At 42.1% G+C, this 18,256-nt stretch overlaps 1 protein-coding gene and 1 pseudogene across 2 annotated transcripts in view; one reads left to right on the top strand and one right to left on the bottom strand.

The window, feature by feature from the left end:
* The window catches only part of PRP4K (pre-mRNA processing factor kinase PRP4K), a 44,357-nt gene extending 35,333 nt beyond the window's left edge, over positions 1 to 9,024 (bottom strand). For both annotated transcript variants that reach the window (XR_010922470.1, XM_067562617.1), the window contains exon 1: positions 8,929 to 9,024. Coding sequence is in view for 1 of the 2 variants with exons in the window: in XM_067562617.1 (XP_067418718.1) it covers positions 8,929 to 8,966 (38 nt within the window). In the remaining variant the exon portion in view is untranslated. The remainder of the gene's footprint in view (positions 1 to 8,928) is intronic.
* A 193-nt stretch (positions 9,025 to 9,217) lies between these two features.
* The window catches only part of LOC137162686 (oocyte zinc finger protein XlCOF6-like), a 40,537-nt pseudogene continuing 31,498 nt past the window's right edge, over positions 9,218 to 18,256 (top strand).

Here is an 18,256-nt window from a genome sequence, read left to right as displayed (position 1 = left end):
TGGGGCCAAGTGAGGAGGCATGTGATATGGGGGGGGACAGACTGAGCAGGGCACAAGGGGCTACGGGGAGGGGGGGGCAGTTAGACAGACTAGGGTTCAGAAGGACTAGTGGGAGGAGGACAGACTGGGATGGGAGCACAGGAGCAAGTGAGGTGACAACATTGAGCCAGGGGCTGAATGGGAGTGGGGATGCAGGGCCACATGGGTACATGTGCAGCTATGCCTGGCTGAATGGGGAGTGGGGGCTCAGGACACACAGGGACAGAGGCAGATATGCCTGACTGAATGGGAGAGGTTAGGGGTCATTCAGGTCTGCATGGGGGAAGCTCCCCAACTCCCTAACAATCCCTCCAAAAAGAAAAAACAAAACTGTTCCATACTTCTCCCACCCACACTCAACGACTCTCCACATTCACTCCCAAGCTCCTTCCCAGCAAGTACTTCCCCCTCCCTCAACTCCTCCATTAAACCTGATTCCTCCAAACCTTTGAACTGCTTCTGAGTGGTGGGGAAATATGTTTCTGTAATATGCCTAGTAAGGAATCTATTTGTCAATAAACATTGCCTGAATCTTTTTTGTTGTCTGTATTGTTACAGACATACTTGCTGACAGCTATTTTGAAATAAACTACCAAAATAATTGTAACTGGTGTGATTATACCATGTTATTTTGACAAACAAAATATGCAAAATTTTAAAATATTGTGCACAGAATTTAATTTTTTTGGTGCAGAATTCCCCCAGGAGTATCTTACTTACCGTCGCACCCACATGTATTCAAGGTTAAACCTTTTAAAAGAATGTACGGTTGTTTTCAAATGATAAAATATACAATTTGTATTCAAAAGATCCAAGTTTCTGTTTCAAAGGATTGCACAAGGTACCTGATTAAGTCTTTCTTGCACTATCCTATATGGATTGACTTATTTAGCAGCATTCATCTTTCTTCCTAAGTATGGCTATAGCTTGGCATATAAAGAATGCAAATACTATGGAGGCGAAGGCATTTTTGTAAAGTGGTTACAGTGAACATAAGGATCAGGATAAATTAAGAAAAGGACAATTTAGAATGAGTATCATGAAAACCTTAATAACAGCAAGACACACAAGTCTGCTTATCTGTCTCCCAAGTAAAGGGTGAAAACTTTTGACAGAAAGCTGGACTGCACAAAATACTATACGACTGATTATTTTAAACAGTCACTCTAGACCAGTGGTTCTCAACCAGGCATACTTGTACCCCTGGGGTTACGCAGGTCTTCCAGGGGTACATCAACTCACCTAGATATTTTCCTGGTTTTACAACAGGCTACATAAAAAGCACTAGTGAAATCAGTACAAACTGAAATTTCATACAGACAAAGTTGTTTCTACTGCTCTATATATGGTACACTGAAATGCAAGTACAATATTTTTAATCCAATCAATTTATTTTATAATTATATGGTAAAAATGAAGAAGTAAGCAATTTTTCAGTAATAGTGTGCTGTGACACTTTTGTATTTTTATGTCTGATTTTGTAAGCAAGTAGTTTTTAAGTGAGGTGATCTGCAAGAAAAATCAGACTTCTGAAAGTGGTACAGTAGTCTGGAAAGGTTGAGAACCACTGCTCTAGACCAGTGGTCCCCAAACTGTGGGGCAAACCCACCTAGAGGGGCACTGAGGAACATCTGGGGGGATGCAGCAGGGCCCGGGCCAGCTCCCTCAAGGGGCAGGAAGGGAACACTACCCTGCCTCGCTCTGCCCCCAGTTCTGCTCCAACCCCATCCAGGACCCCAACCTCCAGCCACAGCTGCGTCCATGGCTCAGCCCCCACTCTCGGCCGTCGGCCCCCACTTTTGACCACCAGTCCCCATTCCCAGCATCCGCCCTGGACCTTACTCCCAGGCCAGGAGAGTGCAGACATACTCTATACTGGTAAGAAGGGCATGAGAGGAAAAGTCTGGGGACTGCTGCTCCAAACTGAAAGTAGGCAAAAACATTTCCCTGGCAATCACATGAATTAAAATAAAAATTAATTGCTCCCTGTGAAGGGAACCCTGTCCTGCTCATACCCTCAGCTATATACAGACTTAAATTTTTCCTCTTCCTTTACTCCTGGGAGAACACAATGAGGAACACAGAATTTTGGATGAACAAAATGAGTTGCAATTATTTTGGATTCCAAACAAAAAGAAACGTATATAATATACTTAATAGTGTTAAAGAGATAAACTCACCCAGGGAAGCTTCAGTCCACAGAATCAGAAATAACTAAGGGCTTGCTTACACTGGGAAATTTACCACCATAACTATACCAGGATAATTATATTGATTTGGGGGAAACAGGATTGCATTTAACATAAAATTCAAAAAAAAACATTATAGTTATGCTGATAAATTTCTTTGTGTAGACAAGTCCTAAGCCAATACTGCAATACTCTTCAAGAAGGATCGTTCCCCCAAAATAGTCACATCTGTTGCCGCAGTAATTAGAAGGGATGCCATACTCAATTTGACTTTTCTTATATTTGTGACACTACTTGTTCTCATGTCTGGCCTGATCATGTCACGAAACTTCTAAACTTGAACCTTCTAACAACTGCCACCAACTATCCTGTCAACATTGCTTCAGTCTTTTACAACCGTGTTAACATGGCGATTTTTGAACATTACTACACATTATATCATGATACAGCTACAGTTCTTATAGCTTTCCAACCAGCTCCATATATAATCTCATTCAACTTTAGACTCTGTACATCCTGAGTCTGAAAACTTTCGAAGACCATCCCCACGCCCCATTTTATTTTCTTTAAAAGCTGAAATCGGTTCATAGTTTTTATATATTATTTATTAATTGCAACCTTATTCCCCCAACAATCACTAATGCAACATTAAGGTTACATTGTTAAAGATTAAAAAAACAGTAAGGCTGCTGTATTGCATGTATTATTTACATTGTATATGTTTTACTACATATACAGTAGGATAACTCATTTAACCAGGAAGCTATATTATGCACATTGTGAAAGTTTAAATTATTATTTAGTAACTTAAGATTTACATTTCCTGCCTTTAACTGTGCAAATGTAACACTGCATTAATTACGAAATTTATTAATTTTGCATAAAATAAAATAAAATAAATGACCCAGCAATAAATAAGACTAATATTTGCCACCAGTAAATCATTCTGAAGCAATATATATCCTAACTATTTTCTAGCCAAGGTATTTAAACATACCGAAGCTAGCACTGCTATCCTGTAGCACTTTTTAACTGCATATTAGACTTACGTAGTGGTATATTTTAGACTGCAATAAATAAAAGCAGAGCTTAAAAATCCACACGCTCACTTACCCAAGCAAGGGAAGGAACCTATATTATCACATTCAGCAGAACCTAAACTTTTATTTAAAAAGAAGTTTCTAGACCTTATGACTGGCAAAGATAACCTTCCACCAAGGCCTTGTCTAGATGATGATAAAAGGTGTTTAAAAAAACCTGTTAGCTAACACATTTAAAATTCTAATGTAGACAAGCCAAATTCCATCTTAAACACATTGCCGTGGAGGTGGTTGACTTAGGGATCAGACACCTTGCCCTGACTACACTATGATTTTAAAATGTGTTAGCCAACACTTAAAACTTAAAAAGTTTAGACAAGACATAAATATGAATTGAGTGCAAACCAATGCAGTGTCATCCTCCCGAGTTTGAAGACAGACTGCTCCAGTGCCTCAGCTGCTGCTATTAGTTTTGCCAAGTGAAGGTAGAGTGAAATTAAAACTGCTCTGTTTCATGGCTGGTATTCAGAATCCTGTGGACAGCAGCAGAGGTAAACCCTAGAGTTATTCACTGGGGAGGAAAATCCAAAAAGTAAAGGCTGGGAGAAGTGTAGAATAGCAGAAGTCTCTCTATAACACCACTCATTTCAGCAGACCAGAGGCTTCTGAAGACACACAAAGCACCTTCTATATTTCTGCATCTAGAGGGGAATGGAGCTCCAAATTTATAAGACACCTAATAACCACAGGATATAAAAGATGGAGCCATCAAATAGGGTCCAAAGATAGCCCTGGTATAAATCCCACTACTCTTCCCCATACCAAGAGCTAAACTTAGTTAACAATTCTTTTAATATGTGCGAGTCCAGATCACTTTCCAATAGCTGTATTAGTTCTTTAATTCTAACAGAAGAAAAATGATAAAGCAGTAACAATTTCCATCAGTAAACAGTAATTACTTTCAGAACTAAACAGCCAATATAGCTACAAGTCAGCAGATCAGCTGAGTTAAAAACATGTTACTTATATATGTCATCATCTAACTATAGCCACACCTCAATCACATTTTACTCTATTCTTTCCCATTACAACTGATTATCAAGGTATTTGTATGTAAACAAGCAGCTCTCTATTTCTTATCAGCTTCTTCCACATGCTTGTCATAATTTGTGACAGCAGCAAATTATGCCTGAGGAAGTAGAGGAACCCATCATAACAACAGAAACAAATTTTACGCTGCATCTGCCTCAATGGATACCAAAAGAGAAAAAATATCTAGTTCATAACTTCTTAAAATTCCTAGTGACAACATTTCAACAAATTAAATAAAAGAGGTTGCAATCCAAATCAGACATTGCTGTTCAAGAGGTACAGAGAAGAAGCGAGAACTATATAGCATGATAAATAATGAGTATACAAATATCACAAATGAATTCTTAAGGAGACTATGTAATCATAAGATTTTCTTCTTGTAAAATGGTGAGTATAGTTGTTTCTTAATATTTTAATGACACTTAATAACCTTATTAAAAAGCAACACAATACAATAAAATCAACTATAGCAATTCACGTTGCTCTGAATAAATATTTTTTGTTTGGACAATGAGATGAGGTACCAGTCTATCAGCTGCACATGCATCACTCTGTGATTGACTTTATTTTTCATGTTGTGATATGTAATAAGCTTTCACTACTTTACATACAAAAGTAATACAAGAACTGGTCTGAAAGGAAAGTATATCTGTTCTCTTCGCTCTACTGTAAATTCTGGTCTGAGTGCTATTTTCTTTTATGCACTCCTGATTTATAAGTCTGCTATAAATTTGACTGTTGCATGCATTAAATTCTCAGAAGTGTTTCTTTGCATATTAGAGTATGTAAACTGAATCAGCCAATTATTTAATTTTCCGACTTGGGAAGACTGATACTTCATTTCACATAGTTCACATTTGGAACCATAAAGGCTAGAAACCTTTTCTAAAACAAGGTTTAACAAAATATGCAGATGATTATGACATAAGTATCCACATACATCAGTAGAAACTTTCAACTCTCATTGAGAGAGAGTGGTTATTTCAGAATCTTCTTTTCCAGTTCATTTTTAAATGAACAGTGCACTTTCCATTAATTCCTTTGGAAGATTACTCCAGACTAATAGATTTCACTATGAGAAAGATTTTCCTGATATTCATTTTAAGAGTTCCTTTGTTTATTTTCATTGTTACTCTTCATTGCAGTTCTCTGTATTACCATAAACATTTCCTCCCACTCCTTGGTGCATATTCACTTTATGTATTTGTCACAGTTATTGCATACCTGTCCTTTTCCCCCTCCTCCTCCATCACCAATTACTCAAACTACACATATTTTGTTCTTTTAATCTTTCCATGCATGCAAATTTCTATGCAAGCAGATCTTCCCTATAATTTTGGTATGCACAAAATGCTCTCTAAAAATAAGCTTTTGTTTATAATTTTCTAGCCCTTTTGACTACCAGAGATCTGTCTATATCAGGAATGTTTTCACAAATGCACATTGTAACTTCACTAAATCGTTACACCAGAGCAAACCCTAATGCAGATATGCTTCACTGAAATAAAGCAACATTTACTCCCTACATAGCTTCTGTCCAAGTCTGCAGAGAGTGGCACAATAGCTCTTCGGGCCTAATTCAGAGACTATTCAAATCAATGGAAGCCCTTCCATTGACTTCAATAGTCAGTGAATCAAACTTTAAGAAGTACATTCATCTCAATAGTGAATGAGAATTAAAGGTCAGCACTAATCACATAACAGAAACCGCCCAACTAACAGACTCAGGTATATCCAGTGTGGTTAGACTTTCCATTAATTCTAATGCACAATCCACAGGAATTTACGGCCATGTCTATATATACAGCCACTGCAGCACATGTGGTGAAGACACCCCGTCGGCATTAAAAAACCACCTCCATGAGCAGCATAAGCTATGTTGGCAGGAGAAGTTCTCCCACTGACATAACACTGTGCACACAAGCACTTATTTTGGTGTAATTTATGTCGCTCTGGGGGTGGAATATTCACACCCTTAGGGGACATAAGTTTTGTTGGCCTAAACCATAGTATAGACATAGCCTTATAAATTTTAGCTACAAATGTATGTTCTATTCCCAACAATTTTCTGTTGGTGTCTGTCTCCACTCTACCCCAGCAACCTTATACAAATTCACATTTGTACCGTTTGTCAATCTCTTAGTTTAGGACTGTGAGCCCTCATCCCTCATTGATCTTTCTCAATCTGACACGGAAAAAGACTAGTACTCCAGTACACAATTTAGGTCAGCAGAAGGTTGGACAGGTTCTACCTCCAAAGCACATGGACTCTTGGTTCCCAGCGAAGTAGAAGAAAATAGAATAGCAGTTGGAGGAGTCATAGAATGCGAAAGGATGGAAACTGGAAACTTGGGAGGAATAACACCAAGCAAAGAGAACTCTCAACCTGACCTCTCACATGCTCTCCCCACCAACCAAACACTCCTGTGTTCTCCCAACCTGAGCACCTGCTCCCAAAAATCCTCTTGTGCCCTCCTATGCTGTCTTCTCTGTCTTAGAAGGCTGAATGGGATTTAGGGGCCTATCAACCCTGCTCTTTATTTTGCTATTCTGATTGCTTCAAAGGAACATGACAACTTCTCAGCACAGCCTGATTCTATTGCCTCTCCAGTGCACCCTGCCCCTGATAAATCTAATGAAGCAAGAGAACAGAATTCAGCTCTCTTGCATGTCAGGGTAATGCACTAACCAAAATGCAGCTACACTAGCACTTATGCCGGCCAAACTTATGTCACTCAGTGGGGTGTTTTTTTCCACACCTCTGGGCAACAAAAGTTTTGCTGGCATAAGCACAAGTATAGACAAATCCTAGAAGTACTGCTGCTGCACCACTCTAGCACTCCAGCGTAGACACCACTTATACCAGGGCTCGGCAAATTTGCTTTGGAGCTGGGAGCCAGCCCAAAAATTAAGGAGCCAGACAACGCGGGCCCAGTGGCGGGGCACCCTGTCCGGACAGCGGCAGCCGCTCTCCCCTCCCGGCCCCACTCCTCTCCCACAACGTGGGCCCAGCGCCGGGGCACCCTAACCCGACCTCGGCAGGTGCTCCCACCGGAAAAAAACTAGGCGCCAAACTTAAATGTCTAGGCGCCATGGCGACCTGGAGCCCAGGGTTTATCGAGCCCTGACCTATACCAACGGGAGAGGTTCTCCCATCAGCACAACTAATTCACTTTCACAAGAAGCGATAGCTTGGTCAACAGAAGAATTCTTCCATCGACCTCATGCTGTCCACACTGGGGGGGAGGGGGGGTATTGATCAGCTTAAATACACCGCTCAGGGGTGTGGATTTTTCACAACCCTAACTGCCGTTGCTATGTTGACCTAACTTTTTAGAGTAGTCCAGACGTTAAACAACAACAGCACCATAGCTGCACCTGCGCTGCTGTAGTATTTTAATGCAAGTTCTACCTACTACACCAATGGGAGGGGATCTCCTGTCAGCATAGGCAAAACATCTCCCTGTGAAGCGATAGGTCAACAGAATTCTAGTGCTGTCTACACCAGAGGTTAGGTTGGCATAACCACATCTCTTAATGGTGCAGATTTTTCATATCACTGAGACACAAACCTATGCTAATATAAGTTCCCAGTGTTAGCCCTATGTATACATGGGAGGAGTTCTGGGGTTTTTTGGTTTATTTTTAAGTCTAGTTAATTGATTGCCTGTGAATGTGCTCTCAAGGCAGTTGACTCCTGTGCAACGGGCACTGGAGATTCCACAAAATGTATGGTGAGGCCCAGCCAGCCCCTTACAAAAGTCTCAGCCACCTGGACCTGGAGCTCCGACAGCCACTTTGAACTCTAGTGGAAAGTCTCTAATGAAGCACAAAGTTTGAGAGATCGTTGCTCTCTTGCAAAGCACTTTGCACCGTGACTCTATCGTCCACAGCACTGCGCACAAAACAAGCCTGTCCCTGGCCCCCTCACCCCAGAGTGCTACATGGCCTGCATTCCCCAACGGCAGTTGCGAGTGCTGCTGAATGGATGCCCACTCCCGGGCAGAGCTGGCCCCCGTTCCACTAGAAGAGAAGGGCCCCGCTCCAGCAGCTCCAGGGTGGGTGGGGGTTAGCAACACCCCATGGGTGACCAGATAGTAAGTGTGAAAAATGGGGATGGGGGGAGGGTTAATAAGCACCTGTATAAGACAACCCTTCCCCCAACCCCAATATCAAGGCTGCCCCTATAACACCGGAACATCTGGTCATCTTCCCCCTCCCCCTCCCCACCGCAGCAGCCACCCAGGGGCGCCCGAGGCGGGAAGGGAGGAGCACGAGGGGAGCCCGAGACTCGCGCCCAACGCCAAACGCGCGCACGGCCCCGCCCCTCCAGGCCTGGGTCGTGCTCGCTGGGGGGGGCAGGGGAACGGTCAGTCCCGCTGCCCCGGCTCGCGCTGGGTGTCACACGCGTCAGGCCCAGCCGAGGCCCTCACAGCTCCTCCGGCAAAGGAGCCTTCGTGACCGTTACAGCCTCTTCCCCGCACAGGCGCCCCATTGCTTCTCCCTCCCGCTTCCCCGCCACCCGCACCCCGGAGCCGCCTCCCCAAAGCGGCCGCTGTGTCTCTTACTCGGGCTCCCGCAGCTCAGGCTCCACCGCGGCAGCCATTTTGAACTTCCAAACTCCTTCCTTCGCCGCTGCTAGCGAGAGACTGGGGGGGGAGGGGCCGGGGCCGCAACGCATGCGCAAAGAGGCACCAAGGGTCGAGGCGAGGAAACGCACCAGCTCGGCGACCACCGGAAGCGAACCTCACCCTCCAGAGAGGGAGCAAGTCACTTCCGGTGGATCTTTTTCTAGGGAGCGTCTGTAAAGGGCCAGCTCCATGCCCAGCGCAAGCACAGAACAAGTGGCTGGGGGGAGTGTCCCCGTCCCAACCATGCTCCAAAGTGCTCTGGCGGGGAGAACGACACTAGCTGCTGCGTGGGCACCAAGTGTTTGAGAGGTGGACGATGGGGAGGGACAGGAAACCTGGGGAGATTATAGAACAAAGGCGTGGGGGGGCAGGTGTTCAAGACCTCTTAGGAATCTGTGGCCACCAGATGCCCCATCAAATAAGAAATGGGGATGGGGTACAAAGACTGGGGGGGGGGGGGAAAGAAAACCCTGGTATACCCAAAAATTACACAGACTGCGTGAAGTTGCATGGGATTAATGTAAGTAAAAGAGAAACTGCCTGGGAGCCTAGGCCCAAAGTGCAGACATTGTGGCTGTTGTTGAATGTTTTGTGAAACGTCATAGTTTGTAAATAAGACTGGGCTGTTTGTTGTTTTAATGTCAGAGTGGGCGTAGATGAGCGTCTGCAACCCAAATACTCAAAGCATTGGCAGTGAAACTGTGTAGGAAGTCTTGCGAGATTGCCGTGAACATTTAGCAGTCCAAGTACAAAATCTACTTACCCCCCTTTCCAATGGTGATAATATTTGGGGGTGGGAATTATATTTTGCTGATGTGTGGGTTTTTTTTTAAATCCCTGGAGATGGGAAAGTGAGAATTTTGTAGGCCTGAAAACAAAAATGGTGTCTCTTCATTTTAAAAAGGGGAAGGAAGACGTGCAGTAAGGAAATACCAGAAACACAGAAAATTAAACAAGATTTTTAAAATAGTTTCAGTTGTGATAGTCTCAGGTGTTGACAATACTAGTGCTTAGTACTTCACTACTATTACCTATCTTTATCGTTTTAGTTATTGTAGCCCTGCCCCAGTGCAGGGGACTGGACTAGATGACCTAGTGAGCTCCCTTCCGGTCCTACATTTCTACACTTCCAGGATGCTGTTTTGAAGGACTGACCAAGAACTGGGCTAGGCCCTGTACAGAGTCCGAGGCGATAATACCATGCTTCGCAATACCTGCTCCAAAGAGCTCATGTGCAGCTCAGCAGCCATTAACAACCACGTGTTTGATGATAAAGATGAAGAAACTGAAGCACGGAGGGTTTAAGTGACTGGTCAAGTTCACCCAAGGAGTCACTGGCGGAGTGAGTGGGGCTGGGGCCCAGGAGCCCTGCATGCGCTGCATGGCTGGTGGGGACATGGGAAGGAGGCGCGTGAGCAGCTATCCCTCGGTGTTTAAATCTTCGAGGTTTGGTGTTTCAAATGAGTCCGCGGGTTTTCGCGCGCCGATGTTGTGCGCGTCACTTTGCGCACGGTCCCTTAGAGCGAGGTACCCGCCTGGTGTTGCGAGCTGAGCGCGCGCGCCCTGGGCTCTGGGCCGGAAGCAGGAAAGCTCACGGAGGGGCGAGGCTGAGTCGCGCAGGCTCGGAACCGGAAACGGGGTGAGGCGAGACTAACTCTAGCATTCAAGCTTTGCAGCCTCGTGACCCCTGTAGAGCTGAATGGAACCTTCCTCTTGCGCCGCGCGCGCTGCCATCTGGCGACCTGGGCAGCAGCAAGCTGCGCGAGAGGCATGCCATGCAGCAGAAGGTCCCTCCCTGCCTCCCTCCCTCCAAGCGCAACAAGCGGCCGCTACTGCAGCCGGGAGAGTGGACAGGGGAGGCTGGCTGAGGCGCAGCCGTTGTCATCGTGGTAGATGATGGTGATGAGAGGTGACCGTGTGCCCTTGGCAAAGGCGTTGGGAAGCCGCAGCGAGGAGGATAGAGCTGCCGCTGGCTGGGCTTAGCATGACACAGGCGCAAAAGGGGCCCCGCCACTCGTTGTTTTCCTCTGGCACCAGCCCCTGTTGCTATTACCTCCCTCTCTGGTCTTGCTGTTGGATCATTGCAACATGTACGGCCAGCTCGTTCTTCGCTAACCCCTGTGCAACGGGGAATTCACAGCACCGGAGAACAAAATATAGCGCAATCCTGCACCGGCGGGTGGAGGGGGATATATGCAGAGGGGTGTACAACAAACGATCAGATGTGGAGCTTCCCGCAGCAGTGCTGTGGTGCATTCTGGATTATGTTATTTTAAAAGAATCGGGGAGAAACAGACCGTATAGATTTGCATAAAGAGGCTCAGCCCTTTGTCACTAGTGGGTGCTGTATATATATGTTAACTCTGTAGATTTGTAAACGAATGTAATGCTGATATGTTTGTACCTTAATGTTGCATTTTTTTTCTACGGGAAAGCTTTTGCCATAGGATTCATAAATGTTATGTGAGTCCCAAAATGAGTTCATAACAAAAATCCAGTAGAGAGAGTAGCAAAAGATTTGGGATTTTTTAACAAATAGTTTTCTAAAATCTCAATTTTGAAGTTACAAAATAAAAGTTTCATCTCTAATGTTAGTAATTTACTGCAGTAAAGAATGAGCTGCTTTTGTGCAAGGCATTTAGGTTTAAATTTTTTACGAGCAAAACTTTTGTTGTCTTCCAAGAGGTTATGGTTTCACCCTTTAACTTTAGATAGACTGATGTAATTTAGATCAGAATCTGACCAGAGGTCCTCTTATTATTGTTGCCTTTTCTCAGAAGTTACATGTAATAGCTGATATTTGGATATACTGCAGCATAGTATGCATCAATCTGTACTTGGGAAAATGTAATTAGGCACTTTATGTATAGCTTGCTTGGTATTACTGAAGATTTGGGATAAATTATCATCTTCTGCAGACTACAGAACGGATTTTAACTGCTTTATTTATGTTTCTCTTGTAGACTTGTGTCTTTGCACTTTCTGAAGATGAATGAATTAAAATATAAATACCAATACATTCCTTCCACAAACCTACATTTACCTGAGGAGATCACAACATCCCGATTATATGCCTCTGCAATAGAAGGCATTGAAGCCCAAATTGCCAGCCTGGTGGAAATGTTTTTGATTGAAGTGTACAGGTGCAAACTTTACCAGTTCACAAGCAGTATGAAGAATAAAATCAGAACTCACATGACTAACGTTCACAAACAGGGTAAAATTTGCCATATGTCTGAGTGCCTTGAAATGGGCTCAGATGAAATCAGCCAAGAAAACAAAGAAAACCTTACAAAAATGTCATTTTGTTACTCATGTACCAGATGCTTCATAGCATAGGTCCTGAATGCTGTGATGTGAACCTGGGGAGTCACAGTGATAATCCTAGTCTTTCTCACTCTTGTGAGGTAAAAACACTGTTTGAAGAAGAAGCAGGTCAGTTTCAGCTTGAGGAGCACTGCTCTGTGGTGCCTAATCCCCTACCATATTCCACAGACCCCAGTGAATCTAAAAAAAGCAAAGATGAGGAGGAATCCCAGTCTGAACATCTCATGTCTCTTGGCCTGTGTCACATTTCTAGCATTAAACTCAGACCTTAGAGGTAGAAGTGAAAACCACTAATGTTGAAGTGAAACAAGAAAATAGTAAAAGCCAGAAGGCGGCCAGACCTGTAAACAGTGGCTTAGCTCAGCCTTTGAAAGGTATTTGCACCTTAAAAACAAGTGCTGAAAGAATACAACACTGCACCATATGCAACCAAGAACTCAAGTCAAAAGGTGCTTATAAAATCCATGTTAAATGTCATGATGGGGACAAGGGCTTCAAATGTGTTTATTGCAATTGCTGCATGACTGAATGGAACTTAATGGAAAATAATTTAAAAACACACAAGCTTGTAAAAGAGACCTATCAGTGTCTGACTTGCAAGAGAGTTTTTATGTCACAAAGTGCATGGAAAATACACAGGAACAGTCATCATGGAAAATGTAATCTCTTTCAATGCACAAAGTATTCATCTCTTTGTGAAACTGAGCAAGTAAGAAATCTGCATTTCTCTTGTCATTATGATGACTTATTTAATGTCTGCACTGTGATTTTATTGGTAAGTCTCAACAATTTATTTTTCTCATAGTCTCACACTCGTAAACCCATCTGTGAGCATAATGTATATTGGGAATTATAAAGATATACTTAGAGTTTCAGTATGTAGTAGGATACCATCTGTGATGAGCTATAATAAATAATCTTAGTATTACTGGCAGAGGCAATAAAAATCTGAGTGTGTTGAATAAGATTTTGCAAATGTACCTTTTATGAAAATGTTACTGTGTTCTACAGAATTTGTAGTGCATTTTATACCATAATTTGTGGATTCTAAATATTTGTGTTTAAAAAAAAAAAAAAAAAAAAAGTTGGACTTCTAGGCCATTAGGACTTGAAAGTCAGGTCACATGTAATTGGAAAAGTAATTTTATGTGGATTTACTCTGTGTCTCGTTTAATAATAACACACTGCTATCTTCATCTTTAAACCATTACATTACCATTGCAAACTAACTAATGTTTGCTTAACTATGATGTAGCTATTGCCTACATTTTCTAAATAGGGAAACTGACAAAGACCAAGTGTCTTGTCCAGAATGACAGAATTCCTAGCTTCCAGTCCCGGTTCTCAATCCAATAGACAACTTTGCCATCTCTGACTTCAAATATTATATCAAATCATTACATATCATGTAAAATTCTTAGTGTCCATGTCAGTCTATGTCTGGCTATGTTTTCTGCCACTTAAGTTTCTTCCTTCCCACTTTTCCTGTTGCAGTTAGTCTGCAAACCGAAGCTATATGTGTGGGTGGTGGTTGAAGAAGGTGCTATGGAGTCTAAAGCTGTAGTCAGGTAGTCATTGTAATAGCTTGTAAATGTAGTGAATAGAATATCCATTGGGGAATGAAGTGAGTATCGTGATACATGTAAAACAGGTTCCTGTGAACAACTTGCCTGGGATAAGATGTTGGATAACGAAGGATTTATTGCCCTCAGATTATGTCTTACAGGTCCATGTGAGGTGCTCCTAGTTTTGTCTATTGTGGTCCTGTTTGAGATTGCATGTACCTGTTTAAGTGGCAGGAGACAGAGCTTTCACAGGAACTGGATCTAGTCTGTAAGACTCTTGCAAGAAATAAAAATGACCACTGAATCTTGTTACTTTCAGAACCAAATTCAAAACTTACTACTTCAACTTTCTCTTGATAGTTTCTTCACACAAATGCACAGCATCTCCACTTTTTCATACACAAGTGTAAATAAGCAAGATGTCTGTAATCTTATGAAGTTATTTCTCTTACAGGGTGGAAAGGAAGAAGTGGAGAGAAAGGAAGATTGCTATAGTTATTTCCATTTTAAAATACTTTGAGGGTTCAGATTTTATGGTTATAGGAGTGACTATAAGTGCATATATAAACATAAAACTTGCTCCATTCAGTGTAATGAAGCATTAATTTTAAAGTTTAATTTTGTTTTTTAATGGAGACTTCCTATCCAAAAATGCAAAGTGATCACAAAACTGAGCTCTTCTAAAAGGATATTGTATTCTGTTGAATTCTGCAGACTCTGAAGTGAGGAAACACTAAGAATTGTGAGGGTTTTTCCATATTATTCTCTTAGTCATAATAGTACATAACAGATAATGGGATTCACTGTAATATTACAAAGATGTCAAGTCTACAGCTCTAATGAGTTTGTGTAACTGATATGATAAAGACCCACTTTTCTCTAGAGCAATGGTTTTGGAAATTGTAGTAAGTTTTAATTGGAGTGAAGTTTATTATTAGTAAGCCCTGAACTTGCTTTGGTTTTAAATTGATTACCTCAGTTGCCCAAGAAAGTGAAAGCTGGCTGTAACTCCTAATAACTCCATGTGCTTCATACTTGTTCTGACTTTTAACCTCAAGGAAAACTACAATGATGACAGGGAACATTTGTACAAGTATAAACCCTCTTCCCTGTACTATTGTACATTTTAACATCATAACTGATAAATTAGCTTCATCCCGTACCTTTCTCCTATAACAAAACTATAGATTTGTTGCACTGTCGGCTTCTTTTGGTATACATTTTACATTGATAATATTTGAACTTCATTTAACAATCCTTTTCCCCACAAAAAAATAAGAAAGAAAAAGGCACTTTTAAACTGGTGTTATTGTGCTGATTCTCAATATAGACCTGTGATGGAGGACAGAAAAACTCAAAGAACCTGTAATGGAATGAGCTTTCCACTTTTGGGCCAGTATTCTGAATCTGGCCTTGGTCAGTTAAACCACAGGTTTTAGCCATGTACTGTCTGTTCAATGACAAGGTACAATAATTCTTTGTGTGAAAGGAGCTAGTGCTCTCAGTCATATTTCTTAATGAATAGGCATTCACATCACAGAAATTACCCCACGTTGGCATCCTCCATAGCAGCTTTGGAGAATAGCCAAGAGCGGGAATGGAAATTAAATTATTTCTCTTTCACCTCTAAAAATGATCTCTCCAGATCAGAATTGGTGCTGTCCTATAGGTCTTCTGTTTTGTTTTGTCTTTTGTTCAGCACTTCTTGTGTGCACTGTACTTCATTTAAAAATAAAAAGAAACACCTGTAGAGGAGTTGATGATTCATTTCAGATTGTGGCTTCTCAATCTTTTTGAGAACTAATTCTTTGTCCCCTCTTACTTGAAATGTTTGGGGCTTTTTTGGTCCCTAACTCACTGTATTATATAAAATTAAAAAGCAGGCAAAGTTTTGTATTTTGATGTTTCAGTTCCATCTTGGAGTTCTGAGTACTACATAAACCCCTCAAACTTTGCCATTATGGCTTGTTTTATTATCACCAGACCCCCGTGATGGAATTATAGCTACCTAATTCACAGTCCCCTGTTTGTTCTATTTAAACTGCTAGTAGTATTCTGCTGTTCTTCCTGAATTACTGTATGTATGTACATACATACAACTGAACCATATTCACCCTGGTATATCACTGAAGTTGTTGAAATTACACCATTGAATTTGTCTGTCTCAAAAAAACATATAGCTGAAAACAAAGGAAGATTGTTAAACATGGTCAAATATATAGTTTTAGAAGAATTAGTGATGTTTTCTATATTTACTTATATTTCTGTTTTTATGATTCTGATATATTTCAATTATCTATGGCTTTTTAACACAGACAGGGAGTGGAGCAAGGTCTACAAGCATCTTCGCACCCGCAGCTACAATTCCCAATCACATCCATGCACCGAATGTGAAAGGTGGTTCTTCCAAATGTAGGTAGCTCTTTCATTTTTATGCTTCACTAGGTATTTGGTCTTTTTTCCTAGTTTCCTGGTTATTAAAATACAACAAATTATTAAATAAATGTTTCTTAATCAATAATTTGTAAGGTTTTTTAATGTTGTACCCTATTACTGTAAATAGTGATGGTGAGGGGATGGTTTAACCCTATATGAGTATTTATTATAACAGGGTGAGGGGGTGTTTTAAAAAAAACAACAGTATTTTAAAAATAATGTGTTCCCTCCTGTGTTCAGGAAACACCACAGCCTGCTGCCTCTACCTGAGGGAGAGCTCTATGATGGCTCCCTGTGACAGTGGCATGGGGTGGGAAAAGGTAATCTGGGTTCTGAATAAAAAGGATCTTATGCTGTTATAGGAAAGAGAGGGCTTGCACTGGAGGTCCCCAATGGCCGCTCTGAGGCACTGAATCAAGCATCTCCAACTCCAAAGGACATGGGTGACAGAGAGACCAGAACAGGCACCTTCAGTACTCCTCCCTTAGCTGCTCCCCTTCCAATTCCCCCCCCTTCCCTGGCCACCCCCCTGCTTCCAGATACCATTAGGCAGGGCAGAAAAGAACATGCACCACACGGTTGTGGGATGTTGGTGGCCTAGAAAGGAGAGTGGGGACATGAGGCAGCCAAACTACAGCTCCGATAAGACGCAGCATTCCCAAATCAAAATTTTAAGTTTTCAGCTAAAAGTTTGTGGTTTTCTAGGTGTTGATTTTGGGTTTTTGACAAAGTCAACATTTTTTATGGAAAACAGATACTTTTCATGAAAAATTTAATTTAGTCAAAACTCAGTTTTCTGTCCAAAGACCATTTTGAATAATAATAATTAATAAATCATCCAGTCCTACCTGATAGTGACACATTTGCAACCAACCAGCTTGTCTTGAGCAGTCTAGCTGCTTGCTATTACCAATAGGTAGCTGTAGGGGGCTTTCTTTCCATCAGCAAGAGGTAGGATTTTCTTCTTATTTAACAGAGAGAAGGCTCCCTAAAACCCCATAGATATATCTGGAGCAGGTCTTAAAATTTGACTGAATCACATTCTTTTTACCATCCCTGTGAAAATCTGCCAAAATTGGGACAGAAAAATCACAGTTCATGTAAGTTCTATAGACACTTATTAGATTTTAGCAGTTAAATTCCCTCAAAGATTTCCTCCAGCCGAGTGCTCAGCGGTACTTTCCTTACAATTGCAGCCATGGGATGCTGCAGACTGTGCTGGAACCAGCTCTGGACATCTGAGCTCAAAAAACCTCTCTCCTGTGACCTTCTACTGAACCCCAGTAAAGAGAGAGAAATTGCCTGATTCAAATGCAGAGGATATCAAGAATTGGTCTTGTGGGGAAGAGTAGACTGGGACAAGAAGCTTGGGGGAAGGGGTGAAAACTGGGATTGAGATTTGGGGTGGGCAAAGAGACTAGCAATGAGTGAGTGAACAGGTTGGGCCTGGGAATCAGTGGGGCTGGGGGAAGGAGGTGAGAGAACAGGGGAAACAGATCTGACAAGGGGAAAACTTCTGGGGAGAATGGAGACTGGTTGAGTGGAAAGACTGGGACAAGAAGTGGGTGGGAACAGAGATTGAAACTGGGAGCTAGTGGGGATGGGACACATGGGCAGAGGCACAACTGGGAGCCAAGGTGGGGGGAGAGACAGATCAGATGTGGGACTGAGGGGGAACTGTGGCAGGCTGGCTGGACAAGGAGCCTGAGGGTGGGAGTGGGTTGCATGAGAGGAGCCTGTGATGGAGAGTCTGGAGGGATGAGACTAGCTTGACAGGGATTCTGGCATTTTCTAACTTTTGAGTGCTTGAATTTGCAACCTTCATACTCTTTTAATGTAATTTTTGTGTGAGACTTATTGAGATTTGGGGGAAATGGCAAGATTAGTAACTTTTAAAGGAAACTGACAAAAATCCATCAACTTTAGCAACGTGCTGA

The sequence above is a fragment of the Emydura macquarii genome, unplaced genomic scaffold, assembly GCF_026122565.2.
Source record: "Emydura macquarii macquarii isolate MOO-44397 ecotype Brisbane River unplaced genomic scaffold, CSIRO-AGI_Emac_v2 contig_2452, whole genome shotgun sequence".
In the NCBI taxonomy this organism is placed as follows: domain Eukaryota; kingdom Metazoa; phylum Chordata; order Testudines; family Chelidae; genus Emydura; species Emydura macquarii.
Note: the sequence above shows the minus strand (reverse complement) of the source record. Positions and strands in the feature narration are given on the sequence as shown.